General features: G+C 35.5%; 3 protein-coding genes across 3 annotated transcripts; 1 reads left to right on the top strand and 2 right to left on the bottom strand.

Annotated features, from left to right (window-relative positions):
• Window positions 1-1,895: 1,895 nt before the first annotated feature.
• Window positions 1,896-3,639, bottom strand: LOC130730383 (40S ribosomal protein S23-like). Its single transcript, XM_057582381.1, has 4 exons — window positions 3,483-3,639; window positions 2,570-2,725; window positions 2,345-2,471; window positions 1,896-2,209 (listed from the first exon to the last, which is right to left on the bottom strand). The coding sequence occupies exons 1-4, from the start codon at window positions 3,485-3,487 to the stop codon at window positions 2,069-2,071; spliced, it is 429 nt and encodes a 142-aa protein (XP_057438364.1). The 5' UTR covers window positions 3,488-3,639; the 3' UTR covers window positions 1,896-2,068.
• A 1,371-nt stretch (window positions 3,640-5,010) lies between these two features.
• LOC130730382 (uncharacterized) lies at window positions 5,011-9,451 on the top strand. Its single transcript, XM_057582380.1, has 6 exons — window positions 5,011-5,499; window positions 6,367-6,555; window positions 6,677-6,916; window positions 7,258-7,475; window positions 8,112-8,366; window positions 9,032-9,451. The coding sequence occupies exons 1-6, from the start codon at window positions 5,106-5,108 to the stop codon at window positions 9,278-9,280; spliced, it is 1,545 nt and encodes a 514-aa protein (XP_057438363.1). The 5' UTR covers window positions 5,011-5,105; the 3' UTR covers window positions 9,281-9,451.
• A 1,121-nt stretch (window positions 9,452-10,572) lies between these two features.
• LOC130730381 (protein IQ-DOMAIN 2) lies at window positions 10,573-14,246 on the bottom strand. The gene is made up of 6 exons (XM_057582379.1): window positions 14,088-14,246; window positions 13,431-13,530; window positions 13,060-13,365; window positions 12,569-12,790; window positions 12,359-12,478; window positions 10,573-11,597 (listed from the first exon to the last, which is right to left on the bottom strand). Exons 2-6 carry the CDS (start codon window positions 13,503-13,505, stop codon window positions 10,914-10,916), a joined length of 1,407 nt encoding a protein of 468 aa, XP_057438362.1. The 5' UTR covers window positions 13,506-13,530; window positions 14,088-14,246; the 3' UTR covers window positions 10,573-10,913.
• Between the last annotated feature and the right edge of the window lie 1,629 nt (window positions 14,247-15,875).

Raw genomic sequence — 15,875 nt, 5'->3', positions numbered from 1 at the left:
CCATCGAGAATCTATTTTTCCACCATTTTTTCTCTTTCAAGTGCATTATGCATCATCACTCCATGTTTAGGAGGGAAAAGAAGCAACAGATCTGGTTCTCTCCTTCTCCGTCTTCTCTTAAAAACATAAATTCATGGGTTCTTTCAATTCTTAATTTTGTGATTTCTTATTAAATATTGTTTACGAATTGCTGGTGGCTTTGGGTTGACATAGGAATAATTGCATGTGCACATGATTCAGTTGCTTAGCACGGTGTTGGGTATGGAGGTGAGGGGAAAAAGGGAAACGTTGGAGGGGGATGGGAGGGAGAGAAGGAAGAGCCGAGGAGCAGGGTTCGCCATCGGAGAAGTGGTGGGGCAGTGCCGGCGAAGGTGCCGCCGGAAATGGATGATAATTATGGACCAAAAAAAAGAAATTTATCAGTAAAGTCTAAGCTTTTTCCTCAATTTTTATTTTGATTTGATATTCAGTTTGAGTGTTATTAGGGTTGAAGTGAAATATTTGGTGAGAAAGATCAAACACAGAAAAGAAAGAGAGAGGAACGCAAGGTAGGGAGGGAGAGAGAGAGAAAAAACCCAGAAGAAAAAGGATGGGTTGTTGCTTGTTGATGATGGTAAGGATATTTTAGTAAATTCAGACTTCTACTAAAATTAATCTCAACCATTCAATTTTATATTATTTTATCCAATGGCTATTTTTCAACTGCACCACCATGAGACAGTTTTTAACTGTACCACCGAAGCCAACACCATTGATGACATTCTATTTGATTGAAAGGTCTATCAATAACATCTTAATCGAATTTCAACACTATGGCTATGTTTGGCATGTCATTTCAGCTAGCTTATAGCTTATTTGACTAGCTTAAAGCTTATTTGACTAGCTTAAAAGCTCTTCAAAAGTGTTTGGTGAATGAGCTTATTTCAGTAGCTTAAAGCTTTAAGCTATAAGCTATCTCAGGTAGCTTATAGCTTATTAAATTTATTCTCATTTTTATCCTTATTATTTTATTAAAATTTCACCATTACCCTTATATATTTATAAAAATACTAAACATATTTTCCCCTCACACTTACGTATGCGGTTCCCGCCACACCGCTGCGCACCATAAGTATTAAAAATATTATATTAATAAAAATAAGTAAAAATCAATATTATATTTTTAAGATGATAAATAACTTGAGTCAATAAAAATATTTAAAGTGAAAAAATTTAATATTAATATCATATAGGTATTAATATGAAAATAAAGTAATGTTAAATATAAAAATATTTATATAAGTATGTCCTTTTACAATTTCAGCTTGTTTTACCAAACACTTTTGTTTCAATCACGTAACTTTTCAGCTTTCAGCTAGCTTATCAGCTAGCTTATCAGCTTTCAGCTATCAGCTAGCTTATAAGCTTTCAGCTATCAGCTAGCTTATAAGCTTTCAGCTAGCTTTTCAGATTTCAGCTAGCTTATCAGTTAAACATGCCAAACATAGCCTATATGTAATATTATTTCCACTTTCAAACAATGAACCTTAGTGCTTCGCATATCATGCATGGTATAAGACTTGCAATCACTAATGGTGACCAACAGTTGAAGAATGAAATTTACTTTGATCTCAACACCAATAATAGAAATACATTGAGCAATATGCTAAGATATGACTATCCTTGTTTTATAATATGTTATATGTTATATTGCTCTAACTAAGATTTGACTATCCTTGTTTAATAAGTGTTGTTTGGTTCCCTAAATCAAAACTCGTCCAACAAAAAAAAATACAACAATTTACCTACACGTAGTAACCCTTAAATGAATTTACGTTAGTCTAGTTTGATAAAATAAGCAAAGCTTACTGTGCTTTTTTAGATAAGCCAAAGCATACTGTAAATCGGAAGAAAGATAACACAAGGAGAACGATGATAATGTATCTATGAATCATATGATGTTAAAGAGAAATTACTATTTTACTATTACGCATACAAAATTCCATCCGACTTAAGACATTCAATCTCATGAAGCAAAGTTCACGTAACTCTTAAGAGAAACTGTTAAGAAAAGCGCCATTCCAAAAATTTAAGACCTAGGCTTCTCCTTCTTTTCCTTGAAAAGAGCTAGGAGGGAGACACCAGAAACCTTCACAACCTTGAACCTGACACCAGGAATATCACCGACGGCATGACCTTTACGTCCAAATCCAGCAATCAATACTTCATCCTACACCCATCAGCCACATCGCCATATTATACAATAAATTTCAATACAAATACAGATTCAAGAGGATAAGTAAAATAGCAGTGCATATGCAGCACAATAAAAAAATGAAAGCAGCAAAATAATATGATCACTCACATTCTCTTCAATGTAATTTAAGCAACCATCATTTGGAACAAATGCAGCAATCTTCTTCCCATTTTTGATGAGTTGAACTCTAGCACATTTTCGAATGGCAGAGTTAGGCTGCTTAGCCTCAATACCTCTGCATATAAAATGCCATACAATATCTTTAAGATCAGAAGCTCAAATTAAGGAAATAGTATAGTAAAAGATATATCGAACAACACAAATTAATCTTACATCTTTTCAAGAACAATGCCCTTGGCATGGGATGAACCAGCAAAAGGCTTCTTCCATTCATTTCCAAGATGAGATTTTTTGTATGACTTGTCTGCCCACCGTTGCCGCCTACGGTGAGACATCAGCTTGCGGGCAGCTCCCATTCCTCTAGTCTTCCTGCATAATCAGCAAACTAGCAACTTAATTTTCTGTTTTTTAATATTCGTACATAAAATTTAAAAAATAGTAGCCCCTATATGCTTAAAAGATTAGCAAAATTCAAATAATATCATGTCTAAAAGGATAAATAACTAAAAATGGTTTATTGAAACAAAGAAACAGTGTTCAATACTTCATTTACCTCTAAACTATGAATTAAAAACGAAATTGCAGTATTTTTGTGGATGCAATACCAAATTCAAAGACATGAGTTGCCAAGGTAAGAAGCAGATCACACAGCAAAATTCAAATTAAATAGCTAAAATAGGTTTATTGAAACAGATAAACAGTGTTCAATACTAGAATTAACCTCTAACCTATGAATAAACAAAATGAAACTGCTGTATTTTAGTGGAAGCAATACCAAAGTTCAAAGACATGAATTGCCAACAGTAAGAAGCAAATCACACATCAATTGACTACACATGGATCTACCTATACCAGTAATGGATGCAGAAACTCAACCACACACATTACCAGATTGATCAACTTCATATTTTCATGCTCAAATTTCTCAGGAAGCAATATAAACCAGACCATAAATAAGCAAAGTATCCAACATGATCTAAACGCTAGCTAGCCATAAAGGGGCACTAAAAATTGCGGAAGATAACAAAAAGATCAAATTTTTGAATCGCTCAAATCGATTCCCAAAGCATATAGTAACATTATCATCTGAAACAAATAAGAGGGGGGAAATGTAATGTTGTATTACCCCATGACTGTGGAAGCTTAGTTCGACGTAGACAAGCGTTGGAGGAAATCGGAGAAGATGGAGTGTGTGCAGCAGCCGCAGATGAATACCCTAACCCTAGAAATGGGAGTGTCGTGTTGGTTATATAGAGAGTGAACTTCTGAGTTATCCCTCAATTTTTTGGTCAATCGCTAGTACTCCTGATTGTATGGGCCATTGGGCCTAGGTAGGCTTCTACAAATTTTAGACCCAACAGTCTTTCCATTCAAAAACTTTTTTTTAATAAAAGAACGAGGTGCCCTAGGTGAGCAAAGGGAAACATAGAGGCAAAGTCCAGGCGCCACCACCGACCTCCTTTAGGAGTCTCCGGCGCCTTTGCGAGGTTCCTTCTCCTTTAGAGAGGCTTGCCTTTCTTCTTAGTAAAATATTTTTTTCCATAATTAGTGAGTTCTCTTCTATATTAGATAGTTTAGTTATCGAAATAAGTGATTTTTGTGTCTTCCTTTTAGTTTAGGTATCTTCTAATTTTCTTTGGCTACCAATAGTTTTTCCTAAAGGTGCAAGGTTCAACTCCTCCCACAAGTTTTGTTCACCATTGCTTATGAAGCTAAGTTTTGTTCACCATTGCTTCCGAAGCTATAGACCATGGGGTTGATGAATGCATGCACAAGTAGTGATCAAAGATCAGCTAAGGTCCCCCATCCAGTGCCTTCTTGCGCTCCTCATCAAGGTCATAATTTACCATGAAAATATGTGGTCAATGTCTAGCACATCCATTCCTCCGCGAGGACGCCACAAAAAGGAGATCCTATTCCTCGTAGGCATAAAACTAACAGTTTTGCAAAGTAACTTGACACAATGGTCTCCTTCCTAAGCGCACATACGCTATGAAACACCTCCTCCTTTACATTGCACTTTGGTAGAATGCGGTTCCTGCCCTAAAGTTCAACCGTAAAAAGGCATTTACCTCGAAGATGAACACAGGACCGAATAAACTGTTTTGTTTCCAACCAACTTTCCTATGGAACAAATTAGGTTCATTAAATTGCTAAAGTCTTTGTTCGAAGATTCCTTGCTATCATCACCACTCCATTGAGAGAAAACAAACCCAACCGTAAATAAAATAGAAAAAATTATAATAATAATAATAATAATAATAAAATTAATTACACTACTTAATATGTTTCTTATTTTGGGATAGTTAGATGAGTTAATTAGGAATTAATGAGTAGGAAATACCGAAATAGTGCTTGAAGATTGTTTTTGTTTGATTGTACTGTAGTCCCACGGTACCAAAGTCACATGGTGCGATGCAGGCAGCGTCGGCTCTGACACTCTGCAACCGACATACGCACGCAAACAATTCCTCACTCCACTGCCCAACCAGACACGCGCCGACCAAATCGTTCGCCAGCCACTTTGTTTTATTTATCACGGCGTGTCCTTTCTGACGTGGCCATATCCACACTCTCACTACTGTAGTGGTGCCATTGTCTTTTTCTCCTTTTCTTATTATAAATAAATTATTCTAAGTAGCTTCAAGATCACGCATCGCATGAGGACAAAAAAATAATTGATTTTCTTCTAAGTAATGAAATGAAATGAAATGAAATTCAGTTTCACAGTAGAGTCTGTCTGAGTGAAATGGCGGAGGAAGTGAGGGGAACCGAGTGGTGGACTGAGGAGCTAGCGAGTCTGTTAGAGGATCCAACGAAACTCACTCCGACTCCGACGACGTCGTTTCAGGTGGAGCCAGCGGCGGCGGCGACTGAGTCGGACTCGGGGGAGAGCTTCAAGGACCAAGCCGTGGGGTTCTTGATGGCATGGTGCGAGATACTCATGGAGTTAGGTCGAGGGTTTAGGGACATTCTGCAGCAGAACTTGCTCAGTGAAGATTCCTATGTTGTCAGAAAGCTACGAGGACCTTGTGCTAAGGTTTCCAAGAGATTGAGGTTTTTGAATGATGTTTTGCCTGAGGATCGTGATCCTCTTCAAGCTTGGTCTGTTGTCTTCACCGTTTTCATTCTTGCGCTCGCAGGTTACTTAGTTCAATTTATCTATTTATGCAGTTTCCTTTTTAGTTCGACAGTTTGCAGTAATTACTCTTCCTTGCTGGTTCGTCGCTTTTGTTCCATGTTGACTGTTGAGACTTGCATTTTCGTGCATCACAAATTCTAATCACTAATCACTTTGAGACTTGGTTGCTGACTGTTGATTGCTTTAGTAATGGATAGTTTATTTCACTCTAGTGTGGATTATGGATAGTTTATTTCACTCTAGTGTGGATTATTAATTTGGGATATTTGTCACTCCTGTACTGTTCTTTTCTCCAGTTTGTATGTGTTGATGAAGAGACTACAATGTAGGTGTGCATAAATGTATTACCCTATTAGATTTATGGGCCTGTTTGGAAGAACTTATTTGAGCTCATCTAATAGCTTAAGTGTTTATGTAAGTGTTTGAGAGAGCTTATGTAAATAGATCTTGTAAATAGCTTAGGAGCTATTTATTAGCTGTTTTTGTTTTGAGGTTATTTTCATAATTTGGTTAGATTCGCTTGTGAATAAGAGCTTATGCTTATAACTTATTTTCAGCTTATTTCAATAACTTTCTCAAATTGGCTTATGAATAAGCGCACTTAAGTAAGCTGTTTTTCCAAACGAACCCTAGATGACAATTGAGTTTTCTATCTTAAATGCAAGTCAAAGATTCTCATATCATTTCTTTATGGTACAAATGAATCTTTATGGTTTCCTATTATAGCTTTTCTGTCTTCACCGATCTGTCAATCCTCATGTATACTCTGGACTATGGATGAAGTTATTTGACTGCTAGTAAATGATCTCCTCCCGCCAATTATATCAATCTGGTACAAGATTTCCAAACATTTTACGATTATTTGCAGCAATATGTGTGGATCCGAATCGTGAACCGTTAACTAGAGTGGTGAAGGTGCGCATCCATCCTCCTAGTGCTAGCCGTGTATTTCTTCCAGATGGTAGGTCCATGGCGTATCATGATCAAGGTGTTCCTGGTGGTAGAGCTAGATTTTCCCTTGTTGCTCCACATTCTTTTCTTTCTTCTCGACTAGCAGGTAAGGTATAAGTGAGAGATTTAATAATCAAATAAACTTGACTTACTAATTACATGCCTATACTTATCAGGATTTACGAACTTATGCATTCCATGGCTTTGTTCATTCCTTCCAATTGTAGGTATTCCCGGAGTTAAAACATCACTGCTTGAAGAGTATGGTGTTCGCTTGGTTACATATGATCTTCCTGGTTTTGGGGAGAGTGATCCTCATCCAAATCGAAATTTGAACTCATCAGCTATGGATATGTTGCATCTAGCCAATGCTGTCAATATAACTGATAAATTTTGGGTACTATGCCACTCAAGTGGATGCATTCATGCTTGGGCTTCACTCAGATATATTCCTGAGAGAATCGCAGGTTTTTCCCCTTTTTAAAAGCTTTTAATGTCTAGGTACCATTGACATGCTCACCATAAACTGAGCACCTAAAAAGTACTTATAAGTTGTAACAAATTACTAATATGAATATTTTGTGAAATACAAGAATCTAAAATAAGAATGAAGTCGTTCTTATGACACTCCATTCACACAAACTAAAATAAATGTGTTGATTGTGGTTATACCAATAAATGTGATTTCGACTTGGTTGGCTACCTCAGTTGAACATGTTTTGTTGTCTTTCTACTTGACAACCCCCAAAAGAAAGCAGAGACATAATGTGGATCCTAATATAATTTGTGATATTACCTGAAATTGCAGGTGCAGCAATGTTAGCTCCTATGATTAATCCATATGAGCCGCGCATGCATAAGGATGAGATGAAGAGGACTTGGGAAAAGTGGCTGCCAAGGAGGAAATATTTTTATTCCTTGGCATATAGATTTCCAAAACTTCTCTCTTTCTTCTACCGGAAAAGCTTCTTGCCAGAAAAACATGATCGGATTGACAAGCAGTTATCACTCTTACTAGGAAATAAGGTGTGTGATAGATAATCTTGAATTATGTTGAAAAGGAGTGGAAAATGCTGTAGTTTTCATCAAAAGATGTGAACACCGACTTTTCTGTATTGGCAAGAGTTAAATGGATTCATGTCATCTAGAAACAAATATGGTCTTACTGGTTATTCAGTTCAAGTTTCCTGTCTCCCATGCTTAATAGACTTAATCTTGTAGACTGTAGTATTAATGTATTATATGATAGGGAATCAGTAAATGTGGACTGGAAAATATCGTTATATTATCACCAGTCTTCTCATTGTGTAGTGTAGACTACAGAATTTGTAATAGCTTCTACTCACTCACCTCCATCTGACAGCAAGTATTTGTGTTAAACATTAAAAAATATCAGTCCATGTTAGAATGCTTTCCTCTTTCCCTTGCCTCACAGGGTGGAAGTGAGATTTGAACGGAAAAGCGAGGCTGAATTTTGAATATATTTAAATTGAACACAATATTAGGACAATGTTATATTAGCAGAGAGTAATATATTTAAGTCGAACACAATATTAGGACAATTTTGAATATATTCATTAGCAGCTTTTGTAGGTATCATGAAAATTGAAAAACATTTGGGGCTGTCATGATCTGTTAACATAATCTATTTCATTTGTTCAGGATGAAGTTCTCATTGAAGAACCAGCATTTGAAGAATTTTGGCACAGAGATCTGGAGGAATCAGTTCGTCAGGGAAACATGGAGCCATTTGTAGAGGAAGCTATTCTGCAGGTTTCTAAATGGGGTTTTGACATTGAAGAACTTCATGTGCAGAAGAAGTGTCAAACCAGAGGCATACTTCTTTGGTTTAAGTCCATGTACAGTCAGCCAGAATGTGAATTAGCAGGATTTCTTGGCCCTATACACATATGGCAGGTTTGTACTCATTCTTCATCGGGTGTTGCTGTTATTTATATGATGCGTTCTCTATCATGATTTCTACAATCTATTCTATTATTAGTTGTTATCTATATGACATGACCCTTTTTGGCAACTGCTTCTTGAGTCATTTCTCCTGACACTGCAAGCTTAATTGCAGATGCTGGAAGTAGTTAGCAAAGTTTTGAAAGTCGAAACAGCACACTATATGTATTGATAGACCTTTTCTATTCAAGGACTGTTTATAGATGCCAATGAATTTGTAGCTCAAATGACACTGGCTCATCTTTAATTGGAGTGTTATGATGATGTTCAATGGCTATGAACACTCACAAGTCACTACTAATAATGTTTATATCAGGAGATCAACCTTGTTATGGGTATACTATGGAATTCAATGTTATTTCATTAGCTCTCCAAAAACTCAACCATTGATGTACACTCACATTAAAAGGAAAAAAAGAAAGAAAACCTAAATAAGATTTCAATGATCCAAATCTTATTGGAACTATATGCATTTCAAATTTAGTACATCTGTGGAACACGACAGATTCATAATTGTGCTTCTTTACTTAACAAATTTTAACTTTTCCTTTTTCTTTGTTGAGGTTGAGTTTAACTTGCTACTATATGTGGATTTCCCCTTTTCAATTATTCAACAGGGACTGGACGATAGGGTGGTCCCACCATCAATGACAGAATTCATTGGACGAGTGTTGCCAGAAGCAGTGATCCATAAGTTTCCAAATGAGGGCCACTTCTCATATTTCTTTTTCTGTGATGAGTGTCACAGGCAAATGTTTTCAACTCTTTTTGGAGCCCCTCAAGGCCCGGTTGAACAACAAGATGATACTGCACTCGAGGAAAGTAAGGAAGATGTTTTACAAGTAACTGTTTCTCACATGGAGTGATACGAAACTGCTGATATAACACGACAAGGATTAGGTCGGATGAAAACTGCCCTGATAGGAAAGAAGTTTTTGTTAGTTTGTGTTCATGAGAGAGTTTCTGAGAAAGTTAAGATGTAGAAGTTGATTTCAACTTTTCTTACAAGTGCTTTATAAAATGCTTATAAGTGCTCATATGAATTTTTTTTATCCAAATAGCTCGGTATGACATTTATTGTTGGGCAGTCACAAAAATTAAGGAAAATTGCTTCTGTTTACAATGAGATTTTGACTCACGGTATCCAAATATGCAGAGGTTTGAAAGATGGATACTACAACAGGTAGAATATTCGTAGAGGTAGCATGCAGAGTTAGCATGTTTGGTTTAAATTGAAAGCACAGCACGTTCGTTTTACTTCCCGCTTTCGGAATCACAAAATGTGAAAGCAAGAATTTTGGAGGATTGAAGTTAAATGTGGTTGGATGTTAAAGCAAACATACCCTTAGAAACCAGTTTCACTATCATCAACAAAAGGTGGTGACTTCAATTTAACCGCATTTTGAATAATCACGAATTTAAATTTTAATGATTTCATTTGATAATTAGCAAATGAGTTGACAAATTTTCTATAAAATATTCAAAAATAACTGAATATCTAAAATCTAGAGAATGGGATTCATCAACTTCTTGCAAAACGAGATTATAAAGAGATTGGCCACAATACTAATATGAGCTGGAAGTCCCCACTTCAACTACCATATATATGTATCCGTAACGAGTAATGATATATACACACCTCATTTTTTAAACACTTTATTTCCACCTCTTTTTATTTCTATCTCTCTCATTTTATCATCTATCACATCTCATATTTTCTTTCTCTTACTTTTTCTTTTCTTCCTAGCTCTCTCACAATTCCACCTCTCCACCTCAAAAGATAGGTGTGGATGAAACATTATCCATCCGCAACCCCACCCCAAGAATGGGAACAAAATAGCAATATAAAGATAAAATAGAAGTGTGTGCTGGCACTTGATGTGCTAACCACACTTAAAAGGTATTATTTGTTTCTTGTTTAATATTTAATCAGTTGCATGGATGAGAAATGAAAAGTGCTCCAGAAGGACCAGAACCTAAGCCAATACAATAATTCGTGGACATTTGCACAATGTGACACCCAGCAGACACCCAAAAATATTACAATCCGGTTTGTTGAGTGTCAAACTATGCGGATGTCCATGATTACTCATGCCCATATAGTGTGAACTGTATTTAATTTAAATTTTCAAAGCAGAACAAAGTAGCATCAAGGAAATGAGACAATGAAATCAATTTACATTTATATCGTAATTTAGAATCAAGTACTCTGAATTTCAGCTGACTTGTTCTTCTGTCATATGACACCACCATGAACCAAATTTCTTCCCCTCTGGGCAAATGGTGAGAAGGTAAATGAAGATGCAAATAGATAAACATAGTAAGCAAAACATTTTTCACCCCCAAATCAAGAGCCTCCGTGAAACATTAGGATACACACAAAAAATAGGATAAAGAAATAAATAGAACACTCAATTCAAATAAACTTATGTTTTGTGTTTTTAGTGATATTTTCAATCCTACTTTAATGCTTTCAATCCTCTTACTCTGGTTATATAATCAACTGGCCACACCATTGTTCACAGGAAACTCAGCATTCAAGCTGCTTTCTACCTTTGGTGGACCTGAATGACGCCTTGGTCTGGCAGGCGAAGCTGGGAAAGAAAGACGCTTCTTTGCAGTTCCAAAGGACCCTTTTTCGGCTTTCCCATTTTCTGGGGCTAATGGACTCTGTGTCCTGGACTTAGCTTTTGCAGATTGAGTCGGCACCATATAACTTGGAACTGATGGAGAGCTAGCAAGGCTCTCATCATCTCTCACTGATGACCCAGCAATGGAGTGCCTCCGGAACCGGTCTGACTGTACACTGGCCATACTTTTGGAGTCGTCATCCATAACCCAGTTGCCCTTTGGGGTTACCTTCTTCGGTTTCTTAGCAGAAGCTGTCCTGGAAGGAGTTGAGTTGGGCTGAAAGCTAGGTGAGCCTGCATTTTGGCTGGCTGCTGGAGAATGGATTTCAGAATTGAGCTGGAAACGAGCAAATGATCTGTTGATTTCTCCACCAGTAATGCTGCGGCTAGAACTTCTTACAGATGAATGATCATTCAGCTCTTTATCCATAAGGTTACGACTCTCGTAGGACCGGGCTGCCATCCATCTTTCCAACCAGCTCCATCCCCAGGTAGGATTGGTTGGATCCATGAACATTGGGTTTGTAGATCTAGATGAGTTCTTCCAATTTTGCTGTCACATATAGAATTTTTTGTTTGTTTTGCAAATGTCAAACTCTGCTCTTAATTTGTACAAAAAATCAAGGAAACTATACTTGTCCGTGTATTTATAGCATAGGCAGGTATTGCAATTCATTCAAAGTATATTAGGCACATAATATATAAGATGTCACTTTATTTCACCTAACTAAAATACTACAATTGACAAAAAAATGAGGAACAAATTATGCTACAACTTAACCAAGCATACTGTTAGATTATACAAGGCAGTGTGAAAAGAGATTGCAGAGGTTTAAGCCGAGTAAATGACTCTGAAGATAGTGGCAAGATAGAAAAGGATTTATGCATACATTAAGCTTAAGGACCTATTGTTTGAGAAAATATTTTCTATTTTCACGTATAAATACAAAAAGTCGCATTATTTTCACTTTTGCTTTTACGTATTTGCAAAGGAAACAGTCAATTGTTATTAGAAAATAAACAACTGTTTCCTATACAATTTTTTGAATCAGAAAACATTTTTTTTATTATCAGTGAAAACAAGAAATTCAAAAAAAAAAAAAAACCAAAAAAGGCACAGATTTTAGGTGAAAAGGATTACAGCTTCTAGAGATAATTATGTATAGTAACAAGTAAACGCCATAACATTAGTGCTTGGGTTTTCATTTTAATTCTTGAAATTATGTGATATTTTTCCAATGATGTTCCTGTTCATCTAAATTTTTTCATCCATGTCATCATCACATATGTAGATTTGGAAGAGAAATAAAAAACCTGATGAGTGAATGCATAAGCCATTGCTCTTTCTCTTCTCGTAGCAGCCTCATACTTGTGTAGCAATTTGGCTTCGATTTGCTCTTTTGACTGCAGGCTATCATCCCATTCCTCTCCAATCTATTATGACAATTTAAAATAAGTTAAAATGTCAAATAAAATTGGCTCAGTGTCAAGAGATTAGTATTTCAAAATAAATTAATCCCATACCCGCATGCTCTCAAGCTCTCTTGCATGCTTTTGTAAGATTTGTCTCTGCAGAGCCTGATTCTCCTCTAACATTCTGACCCTCCTAGAACGAATTTGAGATTGCACGCGAGCTAACGTCTGCATAGAGCGGAGAGTACTTATGGCTTGGCGTTTTACAACGGGCCCTTCCATCAACGTTTTCAACCTGACCAACCCTCTTAAAGCTCTCAATGCTCTTCTTGCCTAATTGATTCCAAAAGAAAGTTTAGTTTCATAACAAATTTTCTTTTGCAGGTGGTTGTCACTAACAGCCTCTTACCTTCATGCAAATAATGAGCACATTCTATAAAGATATATAACTTTTGTATGGATTCAAATTTAAGACAGTAAAAATTTGATCTATTGCTATAGTACAACTTTTTACTTATCTAGTAAACAAGAATTATCCACATTTTTCAGTAACTGAAACAAAGTAAATTTATATTGGTTTAAATAAAAATTGCAACACATACCAAGTGTCCCCGAAAAGCTGTTTGAATCTTGATTGCAGCCACTTCATCCTTTGGCTTACCGGCAAACTGAGCATTTGTACCAGCTCCAATCCTAACAACTGCTGCCTGAGCAGAAGGAGCAGGTTCCTCAGGAGCCGCGGAAGTTACAACTTCAGCAACATGATGGTGACTGTTTGCATTTTCAATATCATTTAATTTATTCTCTTCTGGTGGAGGCAGAGGTGGTGCTTTATCAGTTCCTGAGTGTGAGTCTAAAGTCAGCAATTTTTGCTTCCCGAACCATTTCTTCTTTGATGGACTTGATTTCTGCAAAAACAATTAGTAAAACTCCCAGAAAGTTGAGATAACTAGAATGTAAATTTAATCCAAACCTGATCTTTTTTCCCCTTTGAGTCAGGGCTGAGTGCTTTCTTCACTGTAGAAAACCAATTTCCCTTCCGCCCCATTTTCTTGGCATTCCTTAATTTGATCCTATAAACCAAAAAAAAGGAAAATTTTGAAGATCCAGAACCTCAAAATCCAAAATAAATTATTTTTAACAGGAAATCAAAATGCCATTAGAACCACTAAATTTGACACATAAAAGGAAACTGTCTAAAAATTATGTAACCTACCAACACAATATAATCATTCTTTTTATTTGGGCTAAGAAATGGAAAAGAAGAGTATGGTTCTCCAAGAGAAAATCATCATGAACAAGAAAAATTCAATCTTTCCTAGCCATTCACATTCCAAATCCTTGGTTTTCAAACAATCCTGTATTAATTTCATCTGGGCACCCCATAAATTAAAGCAAATCACGTTTAGAAAACCAAACAAGAGCTTTCAAATCCTAGTTCTACAAATAACATTGAAAATCAATCAATTAAACCATAGAATTCATCTCCACTAGCAATTTCACGACGAAGCAACACAAGAGTTTTGATTCAACTGGTTAAATTAGGCATTGTTAACATGGAAATTACAGAATAACAGTGAAATTACACGAAAATAAGAAAACAATGAAGATGCAGAATGGAAAGGAGTACCTGAACCGAAACAAAGTGACAGATCTCAAGAATCTACGACCGACCCAGTTTCAATCTGAACAAAAAGAGTGAAACTTGGAGATCACTACACCATTTTCTTCGGTATGAAGAGGGAAAATCAGATCTTGACAAATGACAAGAGGAGAGAGTTTGAATTAAAACAAGAGCTGGTTGTTCTGAAAATAATATGAAGTTGCCACTTGGGTTGCTCATAGTGGGCCCCACCTAATGAGTTTTTACCAGTTCAAAGAATCAATTCAAAGTAACGGTATCTTAATTATCTCATCTCTTCCCATTCATGTCTTATTTGATTAATTAATGTTTCATTTGATTAATTAGACTAGCATTGTCTTAATGTAGTTGATTTTTTTGTGTAAGTTAAGGTATCTCATAACCGTTAATCATGTGACTAATCATTTTGAGACTCTGAGATTATATTGAGTTATTTGTTTTTTTACAACATACTGTCTAAAAATTAAATTATCGACTAAATACTTAAGAAACTCACTTATTTATAAGTGTGATTGGCTTTTTACTTTTTAGTATATTGAATCAAGTTGTTAATCAAGGCAAGCTAAAGTCAACATCGTTTTAAATAATACTTTGTCAAGAATGTTAAGAAACAAATTATGCCTAAATTGCAATTTCCACAATTACACGTCTATAATAACTTAATAAGCTACCATCAAATTATAGTAGGAGCGTGACAATGTTTATGTCTTCACGTCTATCACTCTTTCTTATCGATCACTTTCGTCTAACATGGTTGCAATTAAATCTCTATTGTTAGAGTAGGCTTGAAATTGGGGTCATTTCTTGTTTGTGAATTTAAATTAGCAATGACAGTGTTGGTGATAGCTTTACATCTTTAAGACTAAGAAGGTCTTAGCACAAATAATTAATAGGTGAATTTCTTAAATATTAGTCAGTGGTTCGATTTTTGAGTGTTGTGTATATAAAATAATTATTGGAAGAACCGAATTACTCACTTAAAGAAGATTAGTTTTACGACCGAATGTGGAATACCTTGGACACTCGAACATAAAATACCTTGATAAAATAAAGCTTATCTTAAAAAATACCTTGATAAAATAAAACAAAAACTTTACATTTTTAATTTTAATGACTGGGGTAATGAAAAATCTTTAAGAATAATAAATTTCCACTAAATTTAACGGCACTTGAATCTTTATGATGAATTAATTTGGTAACAAATATTTTTAAAAGACCTAACCGGTGAAACATGGATGGGGTCATAGACTATAGAGTTTAATCTTATTATAGTAACAATTGATGATGGGGTACATTATTATTATTATTATTATTATTATTACTGGTGGTGGTATGTATCTAACAAAATTTACGGTTCTCAAGCTAAACATGTGAATCGCATTAATAGAGGTGGACATGCAGTCACATGAATTGCCCCAAGAAAGGCTCTTGTATATGAATTATCTTTCATTTTACTCATATTTCTATTATTTTATCCAGTAACCATTTATTAATATTTTTGCGTATTTAATTAAGTATCACGGTGTCATATTTCATACATGAACATGTAATATGCCAAGAGGTTTCCATGCAATGTCACACTGAATCATAACTCTTAACCTCATGCGCAGAATTAATAAGTTTTTATATATTGTTATTTTGACGATCATTTCATGTAACATTTAGTAAAAATAATTATATAGTTTTTTATTTTCATTGAAAACTATTTTTTGTGGCAGTCAAAAACTTGCATATAAAAATGTATAATTGTGGTCAGTGATCCAAGTACCTTTCTAA

The sequence above is a fragment of the Lotus japonicus genome, chromosome 1 (assembly GCF_012489685.1).
Source record: "Lotus japonicus ecotype B-129 chromosome 1, LjGifu_v1.2".
Lineage (NCBI taxonomy): Eukaryota > Viridiplantae > Streptophyta > Magnoliopsida > Fabales > Fabaceae > Lotus > Lotus japonicus.
This window is presented reverse-complemented; position numbering and strand designations above follow the sequence as displayed.

What these genes read in the sequence shown, in the direction of transcription:
- LOC130730382 (XM_057582380.1), top strand. Translation starts at nt 5,106, where the DNA reads ATGGCGGAGGAAGTGAGGGGAACCGAGTGGTGGACTGAGGAGCTAGCG. An exon ending in TCTTTCTTCTCGACTAGCAG is followed by an intron (nt 6,556 to 6,676) that starts GTAAGGTATAAG and finishes TTCCAATTGTAG; the next exon opens with GTATTCCCGGAGTTAAAACA. An exon ending in GCCCTATACACATATGGCAG is followed by an intron (nt 8,367 to 9,031) that starts GTTTGTACTCAT and finishes ATTATTCAACAG; the next exon opens with GGACTGGACGATAGGGTGGT.
- LOC130730383 (XM_057582381.1), bottom strand. An exon ending in GGCATTGTTCTTGAAAAGAT is followed by an intron (nt 2,472 to 2,569) that starts GTAAGATTAATT and finishes TTTTATATGCAG; the next exon opens with AGGTATTGAGGCTAAGCAGC. An exon ending in TAAATTACATTGAAGAGAAT is followed by an intron (nt 2,210 to 2,344) that starts GTGAGTGATCAT and finishes TGATGGGTGTAG; the next exon opens with GATGAAGTATTGATTGCTGG.
- LOC130730381 (XM_057582379.1), bottom strand. Translation starts at nt 13,505, where the DNA reads ATGGGGCGGAAGGGAAATTGGTTTTCTACAGTGAAGAAAGCACTCAGC. An exon ending in CAGCTTTTCGGGGACACTTG is followed by an intron (nt 12,791 to 13,059) that starts GTATGTGTTGCA and finishes GGAATCAATTAG; the next exon opens with GCAAGAAGAGCATTGAGAGC. An exon ending in GAGAGCTTGAGAGCATGCGG is followed by an intron (nt 12,479 to 12,568) that starts GTATGGGATTAA and finishes TTGTCATAATAG; the next exon opens with ATTGGAGAGGAATGGGATGA.